Source organism: Xiphias gladius, chromosome 8 (genome assembly GCF_016859285.1).
Source record: "Xiphias gladius isolate SHS-SW01 ecotype Sanya breed wild chromosome 8, ASM1685928v1, whole genome shotgun sequence".
Lineage (NCBI taxonomy): Eukaryota > Metazoa > Chordata > Actinopteri > Istiophoriformes > Xiphiidae > Xiphias > Xiphias gladius.
Window position 1 is genome coordinate 12206134 of NC_053407.1, and position 27120 is coordinate 12233253.

Consider the following 27120-nt stretch of genomic DNA (forward strand, 5'->3'; position numbering starts at 1 on the left):
ATAGCACATTCATCTAAATTTTAAATCCATTCTCCCTCGAGGGTTTGGACCCTTTACTTAAGCGTGTGATCACCCTCGTTGTCCTCTTTTATGTGTTATTGTTTTTATAAATCCTTGCTGCCAACAAATGTCCCCCTGGTGGGACATGAAAGATGGATTGATTGAAAGCTGCTCTGCCAAGCAACGCTGGGAAGCAAAGCATGTTAAGTGCTCTGCAAGAGGACTGTTCCAGATCCCTTCGGCATCCTAGTATTAATATTCATGTCCCATGCTGTCACCCTGTTCCTGTTGCTGTGCCCTGTTATGTACTATATGTCTGTTCTCATTAGCATGCAAAGAGAAAGAAGCCATTAATGTGCAGGCTCTGTGTGTGTGTATGTGTTTGTAGTGCTGTATAAGCCTGCATATCTTTTTTGGCTGAACCGCAAGAGCGGGGCCAGCCCTAGAAATGCAAATGTCCGTGACTGAGTGATGTCTGTGACTGACTGACTGAGTGATTTACTTCCACCATTGGTCAGCTGGCCAGGTGTAGGAGTTTCCCCACTGGCCGTTGCTCTCTCAAAATGATTTGGTAAGAGCAGTTTCTATTGCCCCATCAGGGGGGTGTTTACAAGCCAATTTAGTGCCTTTGTTGCTAGAGTTGCAGACTTTTAACATCATTTTCTTCACAAAAGCACGTGGTGACAAATCTAGCGACTTTTTGGACAAACCTTAGCTATTTTTTGTATAAGCGTGTTGCCAGTATTGCCCCCTGAGTGTGAGGTCAGGCTTTCCTTCACACTCAGGGACACGTCTCTATGCGTCTCATTTAATCGACCTCACTGCAGCTGACGGCAGCAGCTTGGAAACGGCTTGGAAGTGACTGCTGGTTAACATATAGTCTTAATGGGTCGCGTTTCAGTCACTATTTCATACTTGTTCCGTTGTGTGATGAGAAAAACAGAAAAACATGTAAATGACAGCAGCTTTATTGGGAATTCAGCTGTATTAAAATACTGTATATGTGAGCACAGAGAGTTGCAGAGAAGCAAACAGATAAAGGGGCGGTCCAGCCATATACGAGGTTTTGACAGTCTTGTTCTCATTAAGAAGTTCTGCAAGTCTTTATGGCTTCTTGGAAAAGAGCTGTAAAAATGCCTGAATATTTGTGTTGTATGTGTTTGCACATGTTTTTTTCTGCCTCCATTTCTGTCCTTCTGTATGTATATCCCTCAGTAAGTGTGTGTGTGTGAGTGGTGCTTTGGGGAAGGGAAGTTTTCATGCTTCATCGGGCCTCTATTTGCCTGTCCTGTAATAACTTGTCCGCTCCATTGCTTGCCACTATCAGAGTCCCCCATAACACTCAGTCACAGCTTACTGTGGGCGGCCAGAGGAGTGGAAGGGAGGTGGGTTAGAGTTAATGGATGACTTCAGCATCTGGAGAATATCCATAGAGGAGGATGAAGAGGAAGAGAAGAGTGGAGAGACAGATGGGAAAGACAGGACGTGCAAGGTTGAATGGCAGGTGAAAGAAAGACAAGTGACTGATAAATTTATGGAGCAATAATTTTGTATTAGAAGGGTTAAATACTGACTTTGAAATAACTTAGAGAAAGGTTAGGGTTAAGAAAGTAATACAACTGATAAATGAAGTGAGCATTACTATGGTAAGTATTTCTAAAAACAACACTGTCAGACTGATTTCATAACCAATAACAATGCAAATTACAATGCAAATGTTTGATTCTCATTTTTTATGTATGGAGCTGAATTCGGAAGTTGTTAAACTGAGGCGACATATGTGTTACAAGTTTGTGACACATTTATTGGTTCATGTATATGTGCATATGCCTATGCACATATGTTTAGAAAATGCTTATGGATTCATTTGTTTTGTCTACTTTGATGTTTCCTTGCCCTTGTCTTTGCAGTAAAATAAGATTCATACAGAAGAGAAAAAACAAGAAAGAATGAAAAAAGGAAAACAAAAAAAACATTGGCCAAAATAGAGTGAAGTGGATCTACAGTACAAAGGACCTATGCTGCTGATGATGAGGGAATATAGGAGAGAAGTGGGATGGAAGAGTAGCTACTGTACAGTGGGGAAAGACAAGGTATGTTCATGAATAAAAGGCTTTAGACGCTGGTGAAAACTTAGGCTATGAATATCACTTTGTTTGAGTATCACAGAGAATCAGACTCAGTAGGAGCTGCAGCAACAAAGATGCGTCAATCATCGTCCTGTTCATAACATGTCGCATACTTCAACCGTGGCACACAAGTGGGAGCTTCAGCTCTTTCTTTTTTGATACGCTTTCGATGGAGTAGCATGATTGTGAAGGGGTAGGCTATTTTTTTCCTCGAGAAAAAGGAAGAACGGGGAGGGTGAGAGGTTGCTCAGGATCGTTGAAAGGCTTTGACTACGAGCCTGTCCCACCAACCCTGACGGGTGCGGTCACCATGGCAACTGTTCTTTGGGGCCGAAAGGTGAGTTAGGAAACCCGAGAGTGGACTCACATGGAAATCACATGTGCCAGATAAATGTGCACACACAGATAGCACCCAAAGCCCGGATGTGATGGAGATGAGTGATAAGACTGTGGAGATTAAGAATCTTATTCAGGCCTGTGTGCATGTACAGGGATGGGATCTGTGGGCTAGAATCAGCCTCCTCAGGAGGGCCAGGAGACTATTATAAACTGCAGCTTGCAGCTAGACCGACAAAACAGCAGGCAGGATGACATGCAGGAGTCACAGAGGAGAAGCAGTCTCATCTGACAGCCTTAGTGACAGGGGGATAATATGGGACGTCTGACTGTTGTGGGAAAATTGGTTTTAGTGACTTCTGAAACTTTCATACAAAAAAGAAGTAGCAATAGTTGAAGTTGAATGTTGAAGACGAGTGCTGGCTGACATTCACAGAGAATTAGGAGGTTCATTTAGCTCAAACGTGAAAATACAGAATGTCAATAACTTAAAAAATGAATGTATTTTTTCTTCTTTGTTGAAATATATTCTTTCCATGAGGATGATTTAACACCATTGTGGGAGCCAAGATACGTTTATATACCTGTGTTTTAGTTCTATAAATAAGTGTAGTCTGTATTTTGTGTAACAGCTTATGTAAATTGAGATACAAAGTGATTTCATTGAATAAGTTAATTAATAATAATATGTTAAAAGTGAGATAATAATAATTTGATTCAATTCATGTTGATGTAAGCATGACATTCCTTAACAGGCGACACTATGTAGACCAGTGATGGAGGGTTGTTTTTTGTTCAGTTGAGGCTCAAGTGACGACCGAGTCACACAGTTTTCTTACTGTAGTACAGTTTGTCGATTAGGAGAACTTGACTCGACTTGACTTGTATTATCCTTTTTTTACATTGGAGTCCGGTGGAAGTTTCTCCTCCTCAAGTTAATGTACATGAGTTAAGACAGGCAATCATTGACCTTCAGCACCCACAACCATAAAGTATATCCAGTCTGTTCAAATCTGTGAGAACAGAATTATGTAAGCACGGTGCTGAATTTAAGTGCCCCGCTTTCACATTTATCCGCTGTTTGTCCTGGTGGACAAAAGAGAGCCACACAAATGTTTTGTAGGGACTGTGGATGTGCATCTTTCATCATAAACTCCAGATTTATAAGTAAAACACAACATTTTCTTTTTATTACCTCTTGATTCTAATATAAGGATTTATTAGAATTCAGATATGAGGTCAACCGACAAGTTAAATGGTGGCTGGGGCAGCCTGACATAAAAAACATGATGAAAGAGATTGATGCAGAGGAGGATAAGGCTGAGTTGATCAGCAAATTATGCCATCACATGGTTATCTGGAGACTATTTCAGAAGCACGCAGTAAAGGAGAAAGACTCTTTAAAACGAAGCCCAATTAGTGGGAGTCTGGCAGGAGCAGCAGGGTGTTTGTGCTGTAGCAGTACTAGTCTTCTAGTGACTGGGTAGTACAGCAGTGAGGACTGCACAGTGCTACAAGCACGACACATATTCTCTGTGCTTATTGTACTCACCGACCTTGTTCATTATTTCTCCATTCTTACGTTGCTCACACCAATTTTTTTGTTCTCCTTACAACTAATTTAAGTTTCACTGTCAGTCAAAATATTTGTTTCATAGCTCTTCAAAGCATGCAGAGGTCTATGTGTCATCTATGCGTCAGCTGAAAGGATTTTTTTCAACTTCAAAAATGTGCTCCTGTCCTAAACCAACAATTACGTATGTACCTTTTCCCAGACTGTGAAAAGCATCTCTACGTGTTGAATTGAAAGTATTACATTAGTGGTTTTGAATGTTTTAAGTCATTACTTACTGATGCAAATTACCAAATATTTTTGAAAACTGCAAGGTTTTAGAGTAATTTCCTCTTCTTTTAGTTTCATGCTTGCTACTGCTACTGTTTGAGAGTCAAGTTGTGGAGACAGAAATCTTATCTGAAATCGTTAATCCATCACCTTCGTTTGTTGAATCATTGCTTGCTTTTGTTGCATGGTAATTTAACTGTGAATGGGGAACGTTCTGAAACTTCTTCTTTGGAGTTGCATGGAAGGATAGATTCACAATTTTTCCGAGTTTTTTTTCAAGTCTGTCTGTCGGTCAACAATAGCCAGGTGCACATATGAACAATGAGAACTTTATACTTCATTGAATAATTTCTCCTGTTCATACTGGCTATTAAAAGATCTCCTCTTAATTTGCTTCCAATGTAAATGATGGGGGACAAGACGTACAGCCCTCATTTTGCGCAAAAAATGTATTTCAACATTTATTTAAAGCATATATGAGGCTTCAGTAGTCATATAAGCAGTCTAATTAATAAAATCAGTCTTTTCAGTGTTAAATTCCTCTTTGTGTCTCCTTTTTGCGAGCTGCAGAGGAAGGATAGTAACAAAAAGAGAGAATTTTGTGCTAAAAAGAATGTAAATTTGGAAAATATTCACTTTATTTGTCTAACTTGGATGGCTGAAGCCCAATATTAAATTTGCATAGAAGGCGGGCTGTAGTTTTTTTCCCCGAACACTTACATTTGGAGTACATTAGGACAAGATCTTTTGATGGCCAGTATAAATAGGAAGAATGATTACAGCAAGAAAAAGCTGTTTCACTATCCATGCGGTCACCTGAATCTTTTGAGGCTTAAAAACTGTGAATCTATCCTTCAACAGAAAATCCAACATTTGAAACGTGAGAGGCGTCTAGAAGCTACTGTATGTTTTTGTGAAGCAAACCCTGGAAGAAGCCTATAGAGATGACATGAAAAGAATAGTATGAATAGTGTAATTTCTCCCATTAAAAGATTTGCAATTCAGTAGATGGCTCTCAAATCCCCAATGTCATAGCGTCCTTGAACACACCAATGAGGAAGACTCTTTTTTTGCTGTGAAATCAATTCTAAAAATTTGTTATGCTTACACATTAGTGATGTGCAGGAAAAGGCCTGCAAATGGAACAAACAATAATCCTTTAACAAAAACGTGCTGTAGACGTAGCATCTCTCAGTAGCTGTCACTATTGTCACAATATCCTCGTATAGGTTTGAGCTATACTCTCCAAAGGAAGCCTGAAATTAAACTAGTGCATGGTTATAGTTAAGCCATCTGTAATTCTCAAGCTGCCTCTCACAGGTTCACCTACTGAGTTTGTTCCAAACTGCCCCGGTGGCTGGCAGGTCTACAGATGAGATTATTATGATAAGACTCAAAGCTCATTGTATCAGAAATGAAGACATGCAAAGACGCACGGTTCATCTACACAGTGTTGGATTCTGTAAAAAAAATTTTTACAGAATCAATTTTTGAGCATTACATGACACCTTTTTTACTGCTTGTATAGATGTACTTTTGAACTGAGAGTTGAAATCCAATTATTTTCTTATCGTTGAGAGTAAATGAATGCAACCATATTTCAGGATGTGTCAAAAGCAGAGCATTTAATGTGCCTTTTCCAAATACACGAGATAATGTGTCATGAAATGATAATAAATCTCAACACAAACAGCAGCAACATGCAATAAAAGACAAACTGTAGTGTACTATACCGGATTTTCAGAGTACTACGGGTGAACGCTGCGGCACTCTCAGGTTTAAAACTGACACAAAGTGTGCACTCAAGAAAACACACACTCACAAACACACACGAGAACATGCATAAGCACACAAGCAATACATTCCTCTTGGTAACCTTATCTACTGAGAAGCGGTGGCGACAGGAGACCGTGTTTCAGTGAGCGAGGTTCCAGTTGAAAGCACTTGATTTAGTTCTCAGAGCAGAGATCACAGCTGCACAGACAGGATTAATTAAGGTGCGTCGAGACCTCTTTCTCAATTACAGTGTAGAAAATGAACAGTTGCAGAATAATTTCAGCTATTTTATAAATTTTAGCACTTAAATCACTGAAGAATTTACCATACATGTATACCAAACCTACCAACAGCGGTGGACTCACTGTCACTTTCATATACTGCGGCACACGTGGCCTGCTTAGTGCTGTAGTAAAGAAAATAAGACACAAGCTGGAAATAAAAAAACACATACATATGGTTCAGTATTCTGTGTACACAGTACGTATGTGTTTTTGTGTGCATACCATTAGTATGCACAAGGGCCGGGGAATGCCATTCAAGGCGAGCATGAACAGCCTGCTCGAGACTTATCTGTTAGTTAAAGGTACAGTGAGCAGCAGCTCTCCCGCCACCACACCATGGGCCCACTTTATCCTGGCAGGCAACGCTACGATAAGTCTGAGCACAGAGAGGAGAGGGGCACAGAGAAGTCGGGCCAGAAATCTGGCTTCAGATCAAAAGGAATAAAACCCTCCAAAATACACATATAAGAGCACATTCGTGCAGCATGTACAAACACACACACACACATGTGCAAACATGGACACACCGAAAAAGTTGACTGCAAAGAGCGTGGATGTCTTTTGCAGCCATGCAGACATACACATGCGCACACACAAAATATCAGTGCCCACTTGCAAAGCCAGTCCTCCCTTGGCTGCACTTCTGCCCTGTTCTTCTCCTGGTGAAGAAACAGAGCAAGACCCCTGATGCCCATTCTACCATCTAATCCTCTCTCCTTCAACAATAGGCCTGGTCAGGCTGGTGGAAGCATAAGGAGCCCCTGCGTCTTTTATCACAGTCAAACAAAACAACAACACAGCCCATTGCTGAAGGTCCATGGCTCCTGCTCATATCTCTGTGCTCAGCTAGTGTGAAATCAGTCAGCTCTGTCTGAGTGATAAGAAGTGGAGCATGATGGTCAGTTGTGAAGCTTGTACATATTTACTCTGAGTGGGACATCTAGGGTTGAGGAAGCATGGAAAGATTGGGGATCAGTGCCTAAAGGGGGGCTGGTACCTGGAGGTCAAAGATAAGGCTGATCCAGAGCGTTCTCTGAGAAGTGTTTGAAGTCATGACCTTTTATGTATGGGAAGGGAAGTTGGAGCCGATCTGTGAAGAATGCTGGTCATGCCTACTGCGCGGTCTAAACAGGAAGGAACTTCGCTGACGAAAATGAGGAAGGGACAGAACAGAATCCCAGCAGGAGTCTCACCGGAAGGTATGCTAAGTATGTCACCATCTCTGTGTGGTCCTTTGCATACTTCCTAGCTAATATTGCATCGCAATATTTCTCTTCTCTCTCACCCTCTTTTTCTCTCCCGGCACATGCATTTGCATCTTCTTGAACATCAAGTTAAGCGCGCGGCTGAAATAGCTGACTGACGTGTTCTTGAAGACCAAAAAGACTTTACGGCAAAGTTCGATAAATTGTGAGGCTGTAGTGAGCAGCATTCGTTGGCAACTCTTCTCCTATTAACAACACCACAGCATTAACCAGAAGAAAATAGGACAAAAGTCCTCTTGTCACTAAAGGAAAAGGCTTATACACAACAAAGGCAATTAGGATCAATGCTTCTAAAAATCAATTATGCATGTACTATACACTGCATAGTACATTTAATGTATGCAAAAGAGCCCAGTGGCTTATGGTTGAATTGAAACAGTAGGGCTCAGTGTGTGTTTAACCTTTATTAGTGGGAAAGGCAGATTTTTTTCTCCTTCTACCCTTGCCGTACAGCTCACTTGCTCAATATTTTCTCCTCATTACGTCCGTTGTGCTTTCATTCCCCGACTGCCTTGAATTATTTGTCCAATCTTTATCGATGGCATTCTTTCCATCGTTTGATCACTAAAAGCTCAATGAATGTTTGTTTTGCTTTTTCCCTCCCTGATGCATTTGTTTCTCAGCTGGTATCAAACAATTCAGCTACTTTTTGCCTGTTGATCCTTTATACGCCCTATTCTCAGCAGGAGCCTCTTTTAATGGGTTAGACATCCACATTAATGGGTTCCTCCAAATCAGGAACAACCAGCCGCAGTATATTTTCATGTAAAGAGCTGTATCATTTCCAATTTAATTGAACCCTGTCCATGCACCCACTCTCACACACATTTGTTTCCTCCCTGTAATTAATCTTTTTGAAAATATGCACATTTATTGATGATCCCATCTGTCTCTGACATGCATGCACATATTCTGTAACACAGAAACACAATCTCTCGCCCACGCAACCGCAGATGAGACAGACCACACATCAAGCTGTGGCACACAGTGCAAGTGAGTCAACTTAATGCCCTTTTAATTAATAATGCAGCTTCCAGCTATGCATCAGCTGTAGCCTGAGGGAGTTGTATGACAATGTGTTAAGGAGGGTGATCATGTCACTTACTGGGGAGGGTTTTTGTGTTGAGGCACAACACATACAATTGCAAACACTAAGAGCAGGAAAATTACTAAAGCTAAAACTACACTATATATATATATATATATATATTATATATATATATATATGATATGTCTTCATAGAGTCCCTAGTGTTTTTGCAGTGAGATACTTACACTCTTTCACAAACCCAAAATGGATGCATACTGAAAGACAAAAGTCAATTTGTGACTTTGTAAAGTTATCACCAATGAACAACATAAAAGTCTTTTTTCAAATACTTAATGCTTTGTGTTTGTCTTCCTAGATCTTTCTGAAGCTGTCTCACCAATTAAGTATCCATACTGACATCTTTCTTTCACTCTACTTAATTTTGCCAGTTTTCCGAATTTGTAAACATCTAAGTCTTAGTGAACTTAAGTTATTCTGACCTGCTGGTGATGCTGGATGAAAAGTAAGCTTCTCACCAAATGGATTAGGATTCACCCTCTGGGGAAATGGATAACTGCACTAAATTTAACAGCAAGCCATCTGAGGTATTTTACTTTGAACCACAGTGCTGGACATACTGACTGACACATTCATGGACATTGCAAGAATGGACAAATAATGGACTTTGTACATTGGATTGTATGAATAAAATAAATAAAGAATACAACTTTGTAAAAGGTCAATTACCATCAATTATCGGTGCTATAATAAATAACCCCTAAATAACCCAGTTTTTAAAACATTTTTTTAATAATTCTTATGTTTCAAGAAATTCTTGGAGAGAAAATGAAACTGAAAAATAAACAAAACAGACGAGTTAAAGAAAATCAAAGCCCTGAGTTTTGAAGATATTTCTATGAATACCAACACTGCTAAAAGGTTTCCCAGCAGAATGGCAGAGCTGGAAGATGCTGCTTTTAGAAACTAGGCTAGCAACTATAAAACATCACTCGTAAGCTGTCCCTCAGGAATAAACCCAATAGGTCTAAACATCCATGTCTACTGTGCAAAGTCTACAGGGAAATTACCTATACCGCAGCACATACAAAGCAAAGGCACATAAAGAAGTGCTTCACAATTAGAAGAGTAAATAAATGCATATCACTACCTAGTGATAAGCTTTTACAGGCAGTAAGCCAATGCAAATACTGAATGGCAGATAACCCTGATAAAAGAAAACTCCGTAAAGAACTGTCAAGCTTCACTGTATGTTGTTTTCTGTCTGTCATAGGTAGCTTTTTTTCTGAATATAATAATCCTGCAGTTTGAAGACAAAGAGAAAGGTTTTACACCTTCCATGTTATAATCGGATTTTCATATACGTTCATCTGAGAATCTTGTTGGCTATGAAATGGTTTTGGAAAACAGTTATGTAATGTACTATTGAAATGCACCATTGCAACCCTGTACCTCCACCTACTGTCTTAATGTCTATTTTTTTAAATGTATTTCTATTCCTCTGTAAAGCACTTTGAGTTCCCTTTTGTCTGAATGGTGCTAAATAAATAAACTTGCCTTGCCTACTTACAACTGAACTGACTACTGACCAAACTCAAGCCTGTCAGTTGTTCCAATGCAAAGTCCAAATTCCCAGTAATGTCAATCAGAGTAGCACTGGAAGTTCACAGCATCCACACACACATTCCCATACATACTCAAACACATGAAGAAATAAATTGAGAATAAGAAAGAAACGCGTATAATTAAAAAGGAGACACAGCTATAAAGCAGCCTGAGAGCAATTTTCTCCTTTTTCTATTTCTTCAAATTAAACACAGAACCAGGACCACCTTTTTGGAAAACACATTTCCAAATGTCTTCATACTGCATATTCAAGGAACTTCATAAGATTTATTGTTTTAAGTGTTTTCTGTATCTGTTTCTGATGTTGAATGCAGAAATGTGATTGTTGGCTCTGCCCCACTGACAATTAAAATGAAAACATCAAAAACAGTTAGTTAAAATGTCGACTACCAGAGGTCTTAGGAAGGTCAAAATTACTTTGCAGATGAGCCAAGGAACATTGATGACTTTAACTCACTGGGCATCAAACTGAAAACGCAATAAAATGCACAAGTGATTTAGAGCAACGTGTTTATTTGTCTAGGAATGCATCCATTTATTGTTTTGAAAATGTTATGCAAAACATATTAACAGCCTTTGTTTTTGTGATGGATTTTATCTAAACAGGAAATAATATTTATTCATTTATAGAGCACTTTTCATAACCCCGGTTGCATTGCTTCACACAAGGCAGCCAATTGAAATCAACACGACATGTATTTCTACATGCTTCAAGATTTGCGCTTATCTCAGAGTTAGAAAAAGCTTGTGATGTGTTTTCAGATATGAAACCCTAGCAGTAAGGAAGTTTATTATAAGATCGGACCAGGCAACCAAAATATAACTCTCATGCCTCTCTTATTACTGATAAGCTATTGCTAGAAATGGTACAAGTATGTTCAGCCTCAAGTTAAAACCTATGTAAGGGAGGTTTTTCAACCATAATAATGTCACTAATATGCATGTATGGTCCTGATTGCATCTATTCACTGAGTCATAGTCATAGCAGAAAAATAAATGAAAGTGATGTAATATGCAAAATACTGCAGAGATGGCCCTCTCTTACCCAGTCAAGGTAACTATCACAGGTAAAACTGAGTGGCTATTGAAAAAAATATCCAAAAGACGTGAGTGTTTTGTACTTTTACATGCAGTATAGTTGTGAAAAGTACTAATTTAAGGGGGGACACATGAACACTGATGGACTACACTGACTATCAGTATAGTCTGACACTTTCATGTGGGCTCATATTGTTGCATTTGGCATTTGAATTTTTTTAAAGTACAACGTAAGACTTATTCTTCTATTCTTTCTATTCTTCACTGAATCTCTCGTCTTCTTCTCCCTATCCCCATGCTCTCTCAATCTCGAGTATGGTTTTAACATGCCTCTGGCATGAGAGTATCGCACAGTGAGAACAACATAAATAAAAAAGATGGGCAAGGCAGAGACAGAGAGAAAAAACAAGGATGGGGGGGGTGTTAGAGGGGATGATAAAAATACAAAAAAAAAGCCACTGTAGGAACAGGGTGGTATTATCATCTCAGCTGTGGCGTTCAAACCTTGCCAATCTGAACAAAGCGAACATAGCCTGCCAGAGGAAGCAAGAGCAGAGAACAGAGGAGAAAGCCAATGATTAGAGTAGACAAGACAGTGGGGCATGAGGAGGTGAAATGGTAAAAAGAAGTGATGAGAAAAGGTTGGAGATGGGAGTCAAACGTCAAAATTGAGAGAAGTTGTTGGGAGGTTAATGGTAGATGAGCAGAGTGAGTCAGACAGAGCGAGGAGAGAGAGCAATAGTAAAAAAAATAGAGACTGCCACTGAGAAAGATGTGCAGGATCCAGTTATTACCACGAATGAGACCACTGTTGCATAGAGTGAGTAATCTAGGCCCCCTTTTCAGTGTCTGAGCTTCAAGTATGACCCCCATCAAAATATCCTACCCCGTAGTCTCTCATCCCTCCACTGTCCTGTCATCATCCACACTCTTTTTCTCCATTTGGTTTGCTGTTTTAATCCTCACTTTCTCCCTTCTTTTGTCTACCGTGCTTTGTTTCATTCCCACCTAACCCCTCTGGCTCGACTTCAGTCATCCTGATCAGTCACTTTGTTGTTCTTCCATTCCCCAGCGCTCCTCTCTGTTCTGCTCTTAGTTTTGCTTCCTGCCCCTGTCTCTCATGTTTCTGCTTGCTTATTCCCATTTCTGCTGATGTCTTATGTCCTGCTTACTTTCTCATCTTTTTCCTCCACTTGCTTCCTCTCTTTACCCTCCCTAGTGGTTTTTCTCTCCCTGCCAGCTCCCATAACCCCTTCCCCAGCTACTGTTTCCATCTCCTCTGCCTCTCTGTCCTCCCCCTTGATTCCCTGTCTTTCTACACAATGAATCTAGAGGGTTTTATCTTTTTATTCCTCAATGGCTTTGCCACTCTCCCTAAACCCTCATCTCCATCAGCTTCCCTAACGCTCTCTGTCACTCTCTGCCTAGTCCTTTCCTTCCCTCTTCCGCTCTATCTCTTTTTTCATATGCCCTCTCCAAAATCACCCCTCCCCCACCCCCCATCCTCCCATCACCCTCTCACATTTCTGTCTCTCATCCTCTCCAACATGCAGCCCCTCTTTTCTCTCTCCAAGGCACTATTCTTTTTCCTGTGTTCCACTTAAGCCTTCCTTGTTTTTGCATTTCCCCAGTGGACACACACACACACCAAACACATACTGTATATGGAAGCTCAAACCTCCAAAACACACACACACACACACACACACACACACACACACACACACACACACACACACACACACACACACACACACACACACACACACAACACTGCGCCCTCACCTTTATCACCACCTAAACACACATCTGCATTCTATCACACCTTAATAACTGCTGTGGCTCTCTCTCTGTCAAGCAACACCTTCAGCTCAGCCATATCACGGGTGAATGCACACTTACAGTATTGGCAGAAAATGCATTTGCAGAAAATAACCCAGCCCATTAGTGTGAGAGCTGACTGACACCCAATGCATCACTCAAGGATGTATATCTGTTTACTCCTATCAGTTGCGCACCATGTTGGTCCAGTGCCACTTTTTTAAATGCATGGGGATAATGCTGCCCCTTATTAATAATCATGTATGGAAAGATATTGCAGTATTCAGCCCTGTGAGTGAAAGATAAGATCCAAGTCCCAAATAATTCCTGACAGCCAATCAGTGGGATTTAATAGCCTAAAGGAGTTGCATTTAGGGACCCACTTTTTTTTTGATAAGATGCAACAGAGCATCTGACGCCTGTATTGATAAGTCCCACTTTACATTAGTATTTTAGTCGCTGTTTTTAGATTTTATACACCAGTCTTTAAGACTTGCAAAACCGAGACGCCAATTCTGGTCTAATACTATGATTTACTCCAGCAGACTATATTTTGTAATGCTACTAAGTGACTCTGCTACTCACGCATGGGTGCATTAGATATGCCTGAAGAAAAGATAATATGGTCAAAAATTGTGTGGGGGAAAATTGAATTGAGCTCTAGGCACATAACTATCTCTTAAAAGTACTCTATCTAAATTTCGCCAACATTAATCAAAGTTCTCCAAGAGAATGAAATCCATTTCAGTACATCTCTTTGCTCTGGTTTCATAATTTTCTGCATTTTGAACTCACTGCAATTTTAAAAATGCAAAAACAGCAATTTTCTCTTTTTTTAGGCCACAATGAGCCAACAGAGATTTGAAAAAAAGTGTCTTGTGCAAACGCATGGAAACATTTCTAAGAGAACCCCAAAACAAGGAGTGATTAAAATTTCCCTTTAAGTTAATTTTACTGCATACTGAACCTATTAAAGTCTTAATTAATAATCTCTTGACTTTTGCACAGAAGTAGTCAAAGTATCTGCCACCAATTTACAGCTAGTGAGGACTTCAGTAGAGTAAATAATGAGTAGTCGATATCTAGTATTGGTGCAGCCTCAGCACCTCTTAGTTCTTCTTTAATGTGATTTTCCTCAAGAAAGATAATGGCCTTGCGAGCCTCATTAGGTGCCTCATAGTTTGCACAATACAGAGTAAGCATGCACATTTTTCTAAAAAAAATAGTGCACTGTGAAGAGAGTGGAGGTATTGTAAAAGACTGAAATTATTTAGATGTAGAGATGGAAGGAAAAGACTGAAAGAGAGAGAGCCCCATTCAAGCACTGCACACTTTACATTGTGATCTCATCTCCTTTCTGCTGTCAGCCAACCAGCGATTGTGCACTGAGGGGCCAGAAAGGGGCACATTTTTCAAGGCAAGTTGCAATGGAGCAGGGAAATGCTGCAGTCGAGGCCAGGCTTAACACACTCTAATGCAAATGTGATGCTCGAGAAGCACAAATCAGTGAGCTAATGGGCTTGTTTTTGTCCTGTTTGGGGATTTCCATTTCATGGTGTCACTTAAGCAATCCGATGGTTCAAAACAAGGCCACTGAACATGATTCAATGCTTTTGGCAGTGTATGGACATCACAGACCAAGGCGGGCAAACCACAGATTGACACTTGTGCTGTATAACCTATTGATGGCAATCCTGGACTCTCTTTGGTCTCATCTAGCCAAAAAGCTGTTAAAGTAGAAGTGTAGAAAGAAACAAGTGATGGAGAACAATCACTAGTACACCCACACACACACATGCCCCCACATACATGGACACACACAAGCAAAAAAGCACCCTCGCTCAAAGTACAACTTTACCCACTAGCAACAGTAGGGCTATTGTTCCGAGTGAAATTCCTCCACTAGCCTGTGGGTGCAGGTCATCACTTGACCACCATCACCATGGTGACTGAATGAGGAGAGGTTTAGGAGGCACAGGTTGTTAATTTACAGGAGCCTGATCTGCAACGGCTGACTGGTGCTGATTCAAGGACGGGGATGATTCATGCAGACTCTGGACCCCCTATGCAGCCATAGCCAATGGCAACGAGGCCCTTAAACAACAGAAGCTCTGAAAGGACTGGCACTTGGTGAGCTGGAGAGAGGAAGGGGAGGAATGACAAGGAATGAAAGATGAAACACGTGTGGATATATTCTCAGATAACGCAGACAAAACACACATACTAGGTTGCACACAACAAATGGACGGATGAACATTGGCAGGGTTCCCCATTTAGTTTTCCCCAAGGGCCAAATTATGCCAAGCATGCCAAGCCAAGGGCCTAAACGTCTGGGTTTTTTTTTATTGTGCCAGTAAAGGTTGTTTTATGTGCAGATGTTGTTGTTGTTGCTGCTATTATTATTATTAGTATTATTATTAGTATAGTAGTATTATAGTAGTATTAGTAACAGTGTTAATTTAGGCCTGGGACTCCCAAAGTTTTGAGGGTCACACCAGAAAAAGAATATACTCTTGAAACAATTTAAGTCCAAAACCAACCATTTAATTACTTAAATTTTCATAAACACTGCAAAAATGAACATCCTGCCATGTACACACCTTTTAATATCTGACTCAAATCAGAAGCGTTTTAATTTACAGTTTAAATTAACAGTTATATTTATAATTTACCCCTTCCTTGCCCATACAGAGCCCCTCACAGGAGCTCTAACATAACTAACATTACTAACAACAGCAGTACAGCAAGTGGCACACAGTAGGAAAGGAGTATCCCTGAGGTCTCCTCCTCTTTTCCACAGAGGCCTGACATACGTTTCTCAGCATACCGTCAGTAACATTTATGCTGATTGTTAAACACTGTGCCCATGTGCAAAATGTCCAAACAACTTTCCAAAGAAATAGCTATCAGCAGCATCTCTACAAAAACATTCTCCTCAAGAAGAGCCACGTGAAACTGTGTGCAAGAGTCAGACTGGAGGACATCAGAACCAGCAAACCAGAACCACAAAACCAACCCTTTAATAATTTACACACACATACACAAACACACACACACACACACACACACACACACACACACACACACACACACACACACACACACACACACACACACACACACACACACACACACACAGAGAGAGAGAGAAACAGAGAGATTTTCTGTTTCTCACTTTTAAAATGTTAATTTAAATACCACAATACAACAACAACACATTAGTAGTAGTTTGACACTTTTAAAATATGTTATTAACATATAATATCAAGCAAACATTATAATTTGATTTTATTTTTGCCTTATTTTAATTTATTTTTATATTATTTATATAATTATATTATAATTATATTTAATTGTTGTATTAAATTTTACCAACTAGAGTTTGCTGTTGTTTTAGTAGTATTGCCTTCTCCACTGTTATATTCGAAATATGAAAAGTGCTATACATATGAAATTATTAGTATTATTGTTGTTGTAATTATTATTATACCATAATAAGATTGAGAAATGGACAAAAATAAATGGATGTTCGCTCACCAATCACTGAGAGAAGTGAGATGTCAGGCCTATATTCTGTTGCAGCAATCCTAAGGTAATGGCCAAGATATGCATTGGAGAGTCTGTTTCTTTCCTGGTTCTTGATGGAGTTCATTGAAGAAAATGATGACTCACATATGTACATGGAGGGGAACATTGTGAGTAGGATCATTGGAATAGCTCTCTTGTTTTTTGAAACAAGCTTTGGGAACCACTTTGATCCAAAAGTCAGTCAACCCCAACATGCTTGTGTTGTGCTTTGAGATTTGAATCAAATGTTCCCATATGAGTTGCCTCATCTGTGGAAAGCTCCAACTTTTTGGCCTCTGCAGTTCACTGGCCATCAGCCGAAACTAAGAACATCTGTCTCAGGAAGAGGAGGATGTAACCTTAAAGCTGTCAAATCGTTCCTTGAAGTTTTCTGCCAAGCTCATCACGAAATCCTTCATCACTGGATACTCCCGCATTTTGTTCTTTTTGCAATGCTCCCGTAAAATGTGGAAAATGTAACTTTCTACCGTGAATGTCTCTATCCAAAAGTTTCAGCTTTGACCCGGAAAGCTTCAAGATTAAGGGGATTTAGATGAGACACTATGTCAAACAAAAAAAGAACGTCATCAGTTATCACCTTGTTGTCACTTAAAAACCTCTGAAATTCTTGGCCTTTTTGGCTCTGCAGGCTGGATAAAAATGACACAAGCTCATGCACAAGCCGCACACCCTTTACAACACAAGGCCTTTGCTCAACCAGCAAACATCATTATGCAGCAAAAGATCCTTGTGTTCTGCTGACATTTCCTCCAGCAATCCTGTGAAAAGGCGTTGGTTGTTGCAAACTAGAACTCTCCTGAATTAAATTTACCCATCTCTTTCATTTTCCCACACAGTTTACCACACAACCCTGATTTGTGAATAATGCAATGAAATGCCAAGAGTGCTGGGTTAAGGGCGACAAGCCTGCTTACCAAGCCCTTGTGTTGTCCCACCATCCAAGGAGCCCCATTAGTGACAACGGACACGATTTTGCTCACATCCGAGCCATTCTTCTTGAAGAACTATGTCAATTTGTTAAAGATGATTTCCCCAAAATCTTGCGAACACAGATAGCCATATCAGTTCGGTCACGGGAAGAGTCTATGGCTAGTGATATGGCTTCTGCTCTCTTCAAATAAAAGATTGTTGTAGATAGGAAAAACAATCCTCCACAAAAGCTTCTACTCTACTTGTTGCCGTATTAGTCGAGGGCAAATGTTTTAATGGCTCCACAAACGCTTTCTGGTTTTTCTCGCACAATTGTTTTAATCAACTTGGCATTAGCGAATGGCTTCATAGCTTTAGCAAGGTTCCATGAAACTAGCAATGATGCTGCTGTGGCACTATCTTGTACTGATGTTGATTTACAGATAGTAGAAACAGAGTGTTTGTATGATATTATCATATTTGCTATTTTTTGTTTGTACTGACCTGATTTAGTAGGGTAGTTGTTATTGAAACTTGCAGCATGCATAGTGTTGAAGTGCTTTAGATGATCTGCATGCAGACAGCTACTTTAGCATTGGCTTAGTCTGGTAAAATAAAACAAAACTGATCAGTCCAGTCAGATTTGACAGTTTCCCTGGTCGACTTTGTGTTTTTTCGTGCAGGCCAATTAATTTCACGTTACGACGATTGGCGTGGGCCAACGCACTTGGCAACCTATTGGGGTTCGGGGATCTACGGTATTCATTTTCACATTAGAACACATGGATTACAACAGTATAGATTCTAAAAGGCTACTGCCAAACCTCCCACTCTAAATGGACTCTTACAATACTAGAGGACAATTTCATCTACAATTTAAATTAAGTAACTAGGAAGCTGCATCCCCTCAGTTCAACAATGCCAGCAGGAGCTAACAGCGTCTTGCCAACTGCTTGGCCTTCCTCTCCTGCAGACCAACAGCCGAGAGCCCCTCAACACTGCTTTGTGAATGTACTTTGTGCTAACAAAAGCAAAAACCTGAAACTTTTCCAGAGTTCAAATCCATGGGCGGTGACATGTGCAACCTCCCCTATTCGTGCCTGTCAAGTGTGGGTTGGCTCTGATAAACTGGCACTATTACATTCCTCTCCCACACCTCAGTCTGCTGCCATTATATTCCCCTACGCCATTTCACGCTCCCTCCCACACCTTTCTCTCTCTGCCAGTTCTCTGAGTGCTACTGACGATGGGCATGAACAGACCAACATCTCAGCGCTGCACACGTCTCTACCACAAAAATTGCACATGGATTAACTTGTCATTTTAATCTATAGCACCTATATTATTCAGGCCCAAAGTAAGGCAGCAACAAATGGGGGAAGATGTGGCAGTGTGAGATGCTATTAGCAAACTGAAAGGATACCAATAGTGAATACAGACTGAGGGTCTTTTAATCACTATGACATTCTTTGTTCATTATATATCAGACTGACACTAATTATTAATGTCAAGTTTAATGGCAGTGCTAATGGAGAAGCAAGAGTTACTGCTAGATATTAGCAGACAGTCACTGTATGTACAGCCACATCTGAATTACTAGTGTTTATTGGCCCTGTAAATGGCAGGGCTATGAAGACAGGTTGTTGAATACACAGTGCTTATGCAAAACAGCAGATGTAGTTCTAGTGGATCTATTGAGTAATTCTTACACAGCCTTAGGAGGATATAACAAACAGAAAGCTGCAGATTACTCTCTGTAGGAGGGGAGCATCCCTGGAGTTTAAAGTGAGGGATTCGACTTCTCACAGAGGAAGCTCCATACACAAACCAGTCGGTTAAAACTCCGTATAGTACTGTTGGTGGGAAATGAGAGCGTTTGTAAATATGTGGAGATGATGGCCACATTAAAACTTATGAGCACATTAGTGTTGTAGTTGAACACTAGACACTAGACTACACTACAAGTGATTATCGCTGAGAGGCTTATCAAAATGTACAAAAGGAATTGGCAGGTTTAATTAGAAACAGTCATGCTCTCTATAAAATCTTGGTGCTACTTTATTTTGCAGAATTTGGGCACTGTTTAGTGGGTGGGCTAATTTTCATCAAACCAATCAGGGTCAGGGGTGATGTCAGCTGCCAATGTTTTGACAGTATACTCATGTAGCAGACTAGTGTTAATTGTCAGACTGCTGCCCAACATTTCGCTCTGACTGACAGTCCTCTGAGGACCTGTAGGCCAATGATTACTCTTATGGGGTCACTAGTAAAAAACATAATGAGCCAAAAATATTGTGACAGCTCTGTTTCCTGGACGACAAATTGATGAGCCATCCCCAGTTTGCTATGGGGCTGCCTGCCTGTCTCTACAGGAGTCTGGACATTAAAAAATTTGAATACAGCACATTCAGGCAGTGACAACACAGGCCTACCCTTGGGTGTGATTCCTTCATTGTAAGAGTGATACAAGATACCCTTGAGCAGAAAGACTATAAATAATTTTTGTTTACAAAACATTGTAATTTAAATCACATCTAAATGGCTTCATCCAACAAACAATGTAAATGTATTCCAGGATGTGTTGTGAATGTCAACAATTCTGAACAATTTGTTCTGCTGAATTGATGTTGTCCCTTTCGTCTAAAGGAGCCAAACTGATGGTGTGAGGCTTTCAAAGTAGTTGTGAAACTAAGGTTGCGCAGTCTTTACGAGTTTAAGTATTTATTTGTCTTTTATTTGTCCAATTATTGCACTGATATTAAAATAAATGGAGTCTAGAGGAGATGCAGCAATGACAGCATAGCTCTTCCTCATGTGACGTTGGAAAGCTACAGTACATCATGAAACTTGATGCAGGATGTTGTAGAGCATTACTGTCACAACGTCTCACGAACATACCAAAATATATAAAAGATTTTTTGTGTGTTGTCAACTGAAAGAGAAAAATGCACATTGAGACACATGCACATACACACACACACACACACACACACACACACACACACACACACACACACACACACACACACACACACACACACACACACACACACACTCACTTACAACCAAACCAAATGCCTATTTGTGTCCACGCAAAGCATACCTTATCTTCAAAAACACACAAAGCCAGTTGAGAGCTTTTGAAGCCCTCAAACCATCCTCCTCTGTTCCTACCTTCACACCATTTACGCTTCCCCTCTGTCACTTTTTCTCTCTCAGAACAACTTCACTTAAGAAGAAGAAGGCCAAGATGAAGCGTCTTTGAGATGGAAGAGATGTGAGACTGAATCACTATCACAGCCCACAGTCACCACAGCATCTGATACTCTTTTTCTACTTGTGTTAATTAATGTGTAATGAGAGATGCTGATGTGTGCATTTTAAATCAATTACTTTTCTTAAACGACTCTAAGGGGATTCTCCAACACTTTTTAAAAGGCGTCAGCCACTGTGCTCATCACTTTTTCTAGCGCGTCTTTAAACTTGTCAGTGCCATGACCTTCAGAAAGTTTCTGGACATTAGAGTTATTTTTTTGCAATTAAATATGTAGAACAATCACCGTCAGATGCACTGTGACTCTGTGAGCGTGTGTCTTATTGTGTGTGTGTGTGTCTGTGCTCATACACCCCCCCAGCATCTGGCCAAGTCGTGTGTGCCCTTCAGCGGCATTTCAACAGCAATTCGTTGCAGGGGCAAACATGCTGTATGCAGTGACATGCTCTGTCACTGCACTCTCTATTTCCTGCTGTATGCAGACTATAAGACCGAAGGAGAGCAAGAGAAGCTCAGTTTTGCACAACTAGCTTTCATGTCATTTCTGTCTCTAGAGTTACGCTACTTGGCATCAGGGCTCGACTTGAGATGGATGCTGTTCTCATCCTTTCCGGCTTATCGCTACCCCTCACTCACTTCTATCAAAATCCCTGCCTTTCTCTTCTAAATCACCTAACTCTCTTTGCTTACCTCCATCTTCCTGCCCATTGCTATTCATTGCTCCCCACGACTGGTTCACTATATTATGTTTATGTGGTGTGCTTTCCATTCCTTTATCTCCGTTATCCATTACAGACTCCCCATCGCACTCCCTCTATCTCACTGTGCAATGATTGCACCACTGAATTTATAGAAGATTGTGTATTGTTACATTGCACTGTTTGCCACTTTGCCACCTCTCTGCTATTTCAAAAATCAATTACCCATCAAATAAAAAAGATAAACAGTAAAAGCACCTCTGTTTGTGCATAAGTGTGCCAAATTGTTTAAAATCACTTTGATGGGAAATAAAAACACTGGAGGCATAAAAAAAGGATGGTTTCTGTAGATTTATTTGTCTGATACCTTGGGAAAGATAACTATCACTAGTCTATAAATGTCATAATGATCTGTCCGCTGACAGGCTGCGTGCTGATCTCTTGCTAGACCATTCAAATAAAGGAAGCAAATGTGGATATACTGAATCAAGTAATTATGGGTAAGGAGGAGGAGGACCTGAGAAAGAGAAAGAGCGGTAGAGGTACAGGAGAGAAAGTGACGAAGAAGATGCTATGCTTAGGTGGCTTAGAGCGGATATTGTGAGCCTTATCTGTCACCTGCAGGTCTGTGCTTATTATAGAGAGAGGGAAAGTCAGAGCAGAATTTAAGGTGTGTGTGTGTATGTGTTTGTGTGTCTGTGCAAACAGGAAAGAAATGCAAAGAGTCAAAGTGCAGCGATGCCTTCACTCCCTCCGAAGCACAGAGGGCAATGATAAAAGAAACAATGGAAGAAAAAAACAAAGAAAAAAAGGGGGCTTCTCTTCCTCCATCTGTTCTGAAGGCCACCGCAACATGGTACCACACCTTCTCCCACTTGGACTTTACGCAGCTCTACACAAGTTTTCAGCAGCAAAATAAGCGGGAGAACATTAGAGCATTTGTGCTCCATACATACTAGTACTACTCTAAAATCAATGCTGACAGGGAGTGTTTGGGAATATAACAACACATCAAAACAGACTCAGGTTACAGGTTGGTGCACTGACACATTTCTGTGAATTGAAAACATACAATCTGCTCTGCTGGGTAGCTGAGAAATCGTGCATTTTATGATGAGAAAAAGATAAAACTTGGTACTCTATTACTAGACACCTGAAAGCATTTTAGAGATGAAGGCAGTCTGAGAAGCCTCTTAGTCAACCATGGCAGGCCTTTTAATAAAATCTCTGCAAGGCAGAACACTTTCTTTTTGTAGGAAATGAAGTAAAATAATTGTACTCAGGACTGGCAATATGATGTATCATAAAGCAGTGCTTAGATATTCACTGAGAACATATTAAGGTGTATAAACATTTTGTGATATCACGTATCTGAGTTGTAATGGACTGAGAATGTTTTCTAATGAGTTTGTTAAAAAAAAACAACAAGGAAAAGAACTACGAGGTAATTATTAATGGATTCTATGTCTACCTTGATTGTTAATTGTATTTAACATAAGCAAACATATTTCAAAGTCAACCAGAATTAGGGTTTTCTAATAATAGTGAGCTGTTTGATCGTTTTAGCCCTTCATAGATGATCCAGTTTTTGTTGTGAAGGCTGCTTTTTGAGATCTAATGCCTCAGAGGCCATAATGACACGCGGGCTGCACTCTGCCAGCTGGGATTGGAGTTGGTATTATTTACTTGTCAACAAGGAAATGGAGTGCAGTGGACGCAGATACACAGATTGTGTGTCTCTCTTACACAAACACATGTGTAAAAATAGTAAGAATTTCACACGATCATTTTCACTAATTAGGCACATTTTTGAAAAAAGTTGACTAATTATAGCATATTACGTTTAGATTTGTGAGGACATAGATCAGTAGGCTGAGTTATAAGTGGAATAATTATCTCCTGAAATCCTTATCTAATCTGTGGTTTGGCAGTAGTGTCAGATGAAAGCAATTTTTCGCAGCCGAGGAAAAACAAATAAATAAATTGTGTTGAAATGTTTCACCAGCATTTAGTGTTCATATTTTCAAGCCTACGGTGTGACTGCTGAAGAGCTCCTCCCCTGTTTATCAGATATGTTTGGATCAAGATTCTGCTGACTTTGCCTATCTCAGTGCTGGTAATAACGTTACCGTCACGCGGGCTAGAGATGGAGATGGTTATTGTTGACTTTTTTTTTCTGTACTCCACACTTTGCCTGTTTTCAGTTTTGTTATTTTGGACCCTTTTTTTTTTTCCTACAGAGCAAATCAATATGACAGCAGCACCTTAACACAGGATTATTTTTTTTGAGGAAATAAAAAAATAATGACAGTGTCCCGTATTTCGTTGCCTGGGGTTATATATGCACATCATGAGCTGGACTGCTGGCAGAAATCATGTCGGCTTGCCAATGGAAGTACAGCTGAAGTGATGACAGAAGCCGACTGTTGTGCCATAGTGGCAGCAGCTGCCTGTGAGAAGTGAAGCTGCCAGTGGAATAAGAATGGCATGCCTGACATAAGTGGTACCTGCCAGTGAATAAGACATTTTATAGCAGAAGACATCAGACTCACTGTCAGGGATGATCCTACTGCTACTCGTGTTACAATGCAAAGTCACCGCAACGTCATCGACAGCAGTGTATTTCCCAACATTATGTTACTGATGCCATGGTGTGTTTCTGTGTGTTAAACAGAAGGAATGTTCTTCAGAGTTAGGACAATAAAATCACAGCAGATTATCTCTTCTTTGTCTTAAAGTTTAATCTGTCAGTGTCTTTGCTGTATCTTCATGAAGCACAGACTGTAAAATACATTTCCGAAGTGAAACATTTCAGAAATATCAGATGATGTGACATATTGAATGACAGAATCAACTAACTCCTCTATCATCATTTTATCTAGTTTAATAGAAAAGCTAAATACCACCTGTTCTGTTTGCAGCCAATAATTCAGACAATTATGGCCTGATCAGTTGAACAGTGACATTGGTTATCTCTCAGTCTCATCTTGAAATTGTTCACATTCGTGTTACAGTGCCAATGGATTCTGAATGGAGTGAATTAATTGAATGAAGCTAGAGATGGCTATTTCAAGATCTCCCCTTTTAAATGTGAGAGAAAACTTGTGTAACTCATTCAGCATAATTGGTCTCTGCCGCTATTTCTGACAAACCGAATCACATTACTTTGAGGCTTCCAGTGTGCCATGTGCGGTGTTTTTCCCCAATCACTATCTCCACAACTCCAAATAATTATCTACATGACCAGTCTTGGTACTGTGTAATTACAGTACATGTGAAAAGGGATGCCAAATTGTTATCTCCACACCAAGTGACTTTTAGTATGTGTTACATTTCTGTCATTTCATACATTCAATTTATATATTATTTTCCTTTACATTTTTTTTTACATTTTTTTTCATAAGTTTGTCTCTCTCCTTCAAAAAAAAAAAAAGTTCATTTCAGAGATAAGGAACACAGACATAAATACATGTATTGTGAGTTTTTATTGTAAAAATGGAACCTCCATCTAGAGTCTGTGTAGACAGCCCCTAATTCACATCCCTGGATCGGCGCATTCTGTGCACAAATTGTCTATATCTCTAAAAATGAGTGTATATTCACTTATTGGTGTATAGTGTTTATGCCACATACGTGTGTGACACCACATAGCTCTTTGCAGAACACTGGTATATCAGAAACATAGTGTCATAGCATATAGTGACATCATACATGTACTGTATTTAATCTGTAGTTGACTCATCTTTCTGTGTCTTTATAATTTGTTACTTATTGCCAATATTTGGAACTGATTCCAAAGCCCATGTTCTGCTACATGTCCTGGTTCTAAATTTGTAATTGATTTAGCTGCATCCTTATAATATTTGATCACCTGACCTTTTGCCCTTTTCTGTGATTGTATTTTGTTTACTATGCTAGTTAAAGGTCAATCAGAGCGATCAAGAAAAAAACAAAAACAAAACGTAAACTTTTTTCCTGCTTACATGACAGCCTCGTGTGTTTGATTTAGTGACGTACCTGCTGTAGTCAGGCAGAGCTCCTCGTCACTGTTGTCCTGGCAGTTGTCCTGGCCATTACACAAGAAGCTGCGGTCTACACAACGGCCATTTCGACACTTGAAGCGAGACTCTGAGCACACCAGTGGGTTGCCTGCTGTGGTTACGTGAGAGCAGAGGTCAAAGGTCAAGTTTTAGTTCATACAAGATTACAGAGAAGTTTTTAGTTAAAAGTTAACTGAGAAACAGGAGCACCTGTGTAACTTTTCCTCTAAGAAACAAACTTCAGTGCATAAACAAATTATTTCAAAGCAAATTTCATTAATATTCTGTAGCGGTAGTTTGTCAGTATGTTGGAAGATCACATCCTACCTACAGCACTTTGATATGTTACATCTTCATGGGGATTTTCAGAGAAGAAATGAAACATTAAAAACAATGTGATTCAGTAAAGCATTTGATCTAGGAAAAAAAAAATGAATTAAAGGGAAACAAAAAAACAAATAAAATCAAAATCCTGTCCAGCCCTACCACTTCTTTTTAGCATACTTTCTCATTTGTCTTTGTTCTGGCTTCTGCAAACTCAGGCAGAATTATCTTGTGAGAAGATCCAGACAATTACACAGTCGTGACGCAGTATGTGCTGAGAGCGTGGAGCAAAGCCCCATTTAAATGGCTAGATTAGATTTGTGAGTGTGGCCCCTGCAGGGTTGGAACACTGCTTCTGACAATGGTGAGTGATTGGCTTGATGCACGTTCCACACTGGGAAAGCAGGGACGGGGTCATGTGAGGACATTGTATATCCCTGACAATATAAACCACAACTACAACCTGTCTGCTGTTGTGTAGATTTTTCAAGCAATAATAAAAAGCTAGACCCAAGGGAGCACAGTCAGGAGCAATAGAATATAAGTAAATTAATCAAACTCTTTTGAAAAGGGGTGAAGGGGACAGTAGAGCAGTAGAAATTACATTCTTTATAAAATGACACCCTACTTGCTTTTCTAATGCAAGATGGGATATAATGCATACCAGCTTCACACTTTAGAAACTATGAAAAATACTGTACTGGAACCAGGAATGCTAAAGCAGAGCACAAGAAATAAGGTTGATGATTGCAATTTAGTTTTCTGAGCGAGGTCTTTTCATTTATTTGTTCACAAAAAAACACAAGGAGAATCTGAGAAAGTAGAAGGAGGAAAGAAGAGAGGAGAAGAGACAAAGAATGTGCAACATGTATAGATGTGTGACGATTGTTATCTTTATCTGTCTGACAACCTCTGTTGCTCCTAGATTAAATGAATTAAAGCAATTTTATCACTAAGTGTTTTTTTTCCCTCATTATTTTGCATTGGTCCATTCAAACTACAAGTAATTGGTTCTTTTTGTAGTCAACTGATTAAGCCAGATGTATTCCAGCAATTTACAATTACGTTGGGGGACTTAAAAGAGACAGATTAAAAAAAAGGATAGGTCAAAATTGACACGTC

At 39.9% G+C, this 27120-nt stretch overlaps 1 protein-coding gene across 2 annotated transcripts in view; it reads right to left on the bottom strand.

The window, feature by feature from the left end:
- ldlrad3 (low density lipoprotein receptor class A domain containing 3) overlaps positions 1-27120 on the bottom strand; it is a 79455-nt gene that overhangs the window by 13789 nt on the left and 38546 nt on the right. For both annotated transcript variants that reach the window (XM_040133625.1, XM_040133626.1), the window contains exon 4: positions 25652-25786. In XM_040133625.1, coding sequence (XP_039989559.1) covers positions 25652-25786 — 135 coding nt within the window. The remainder of the gene's footprint in view (positions 1-25651; positions 25787-27120) is intronic.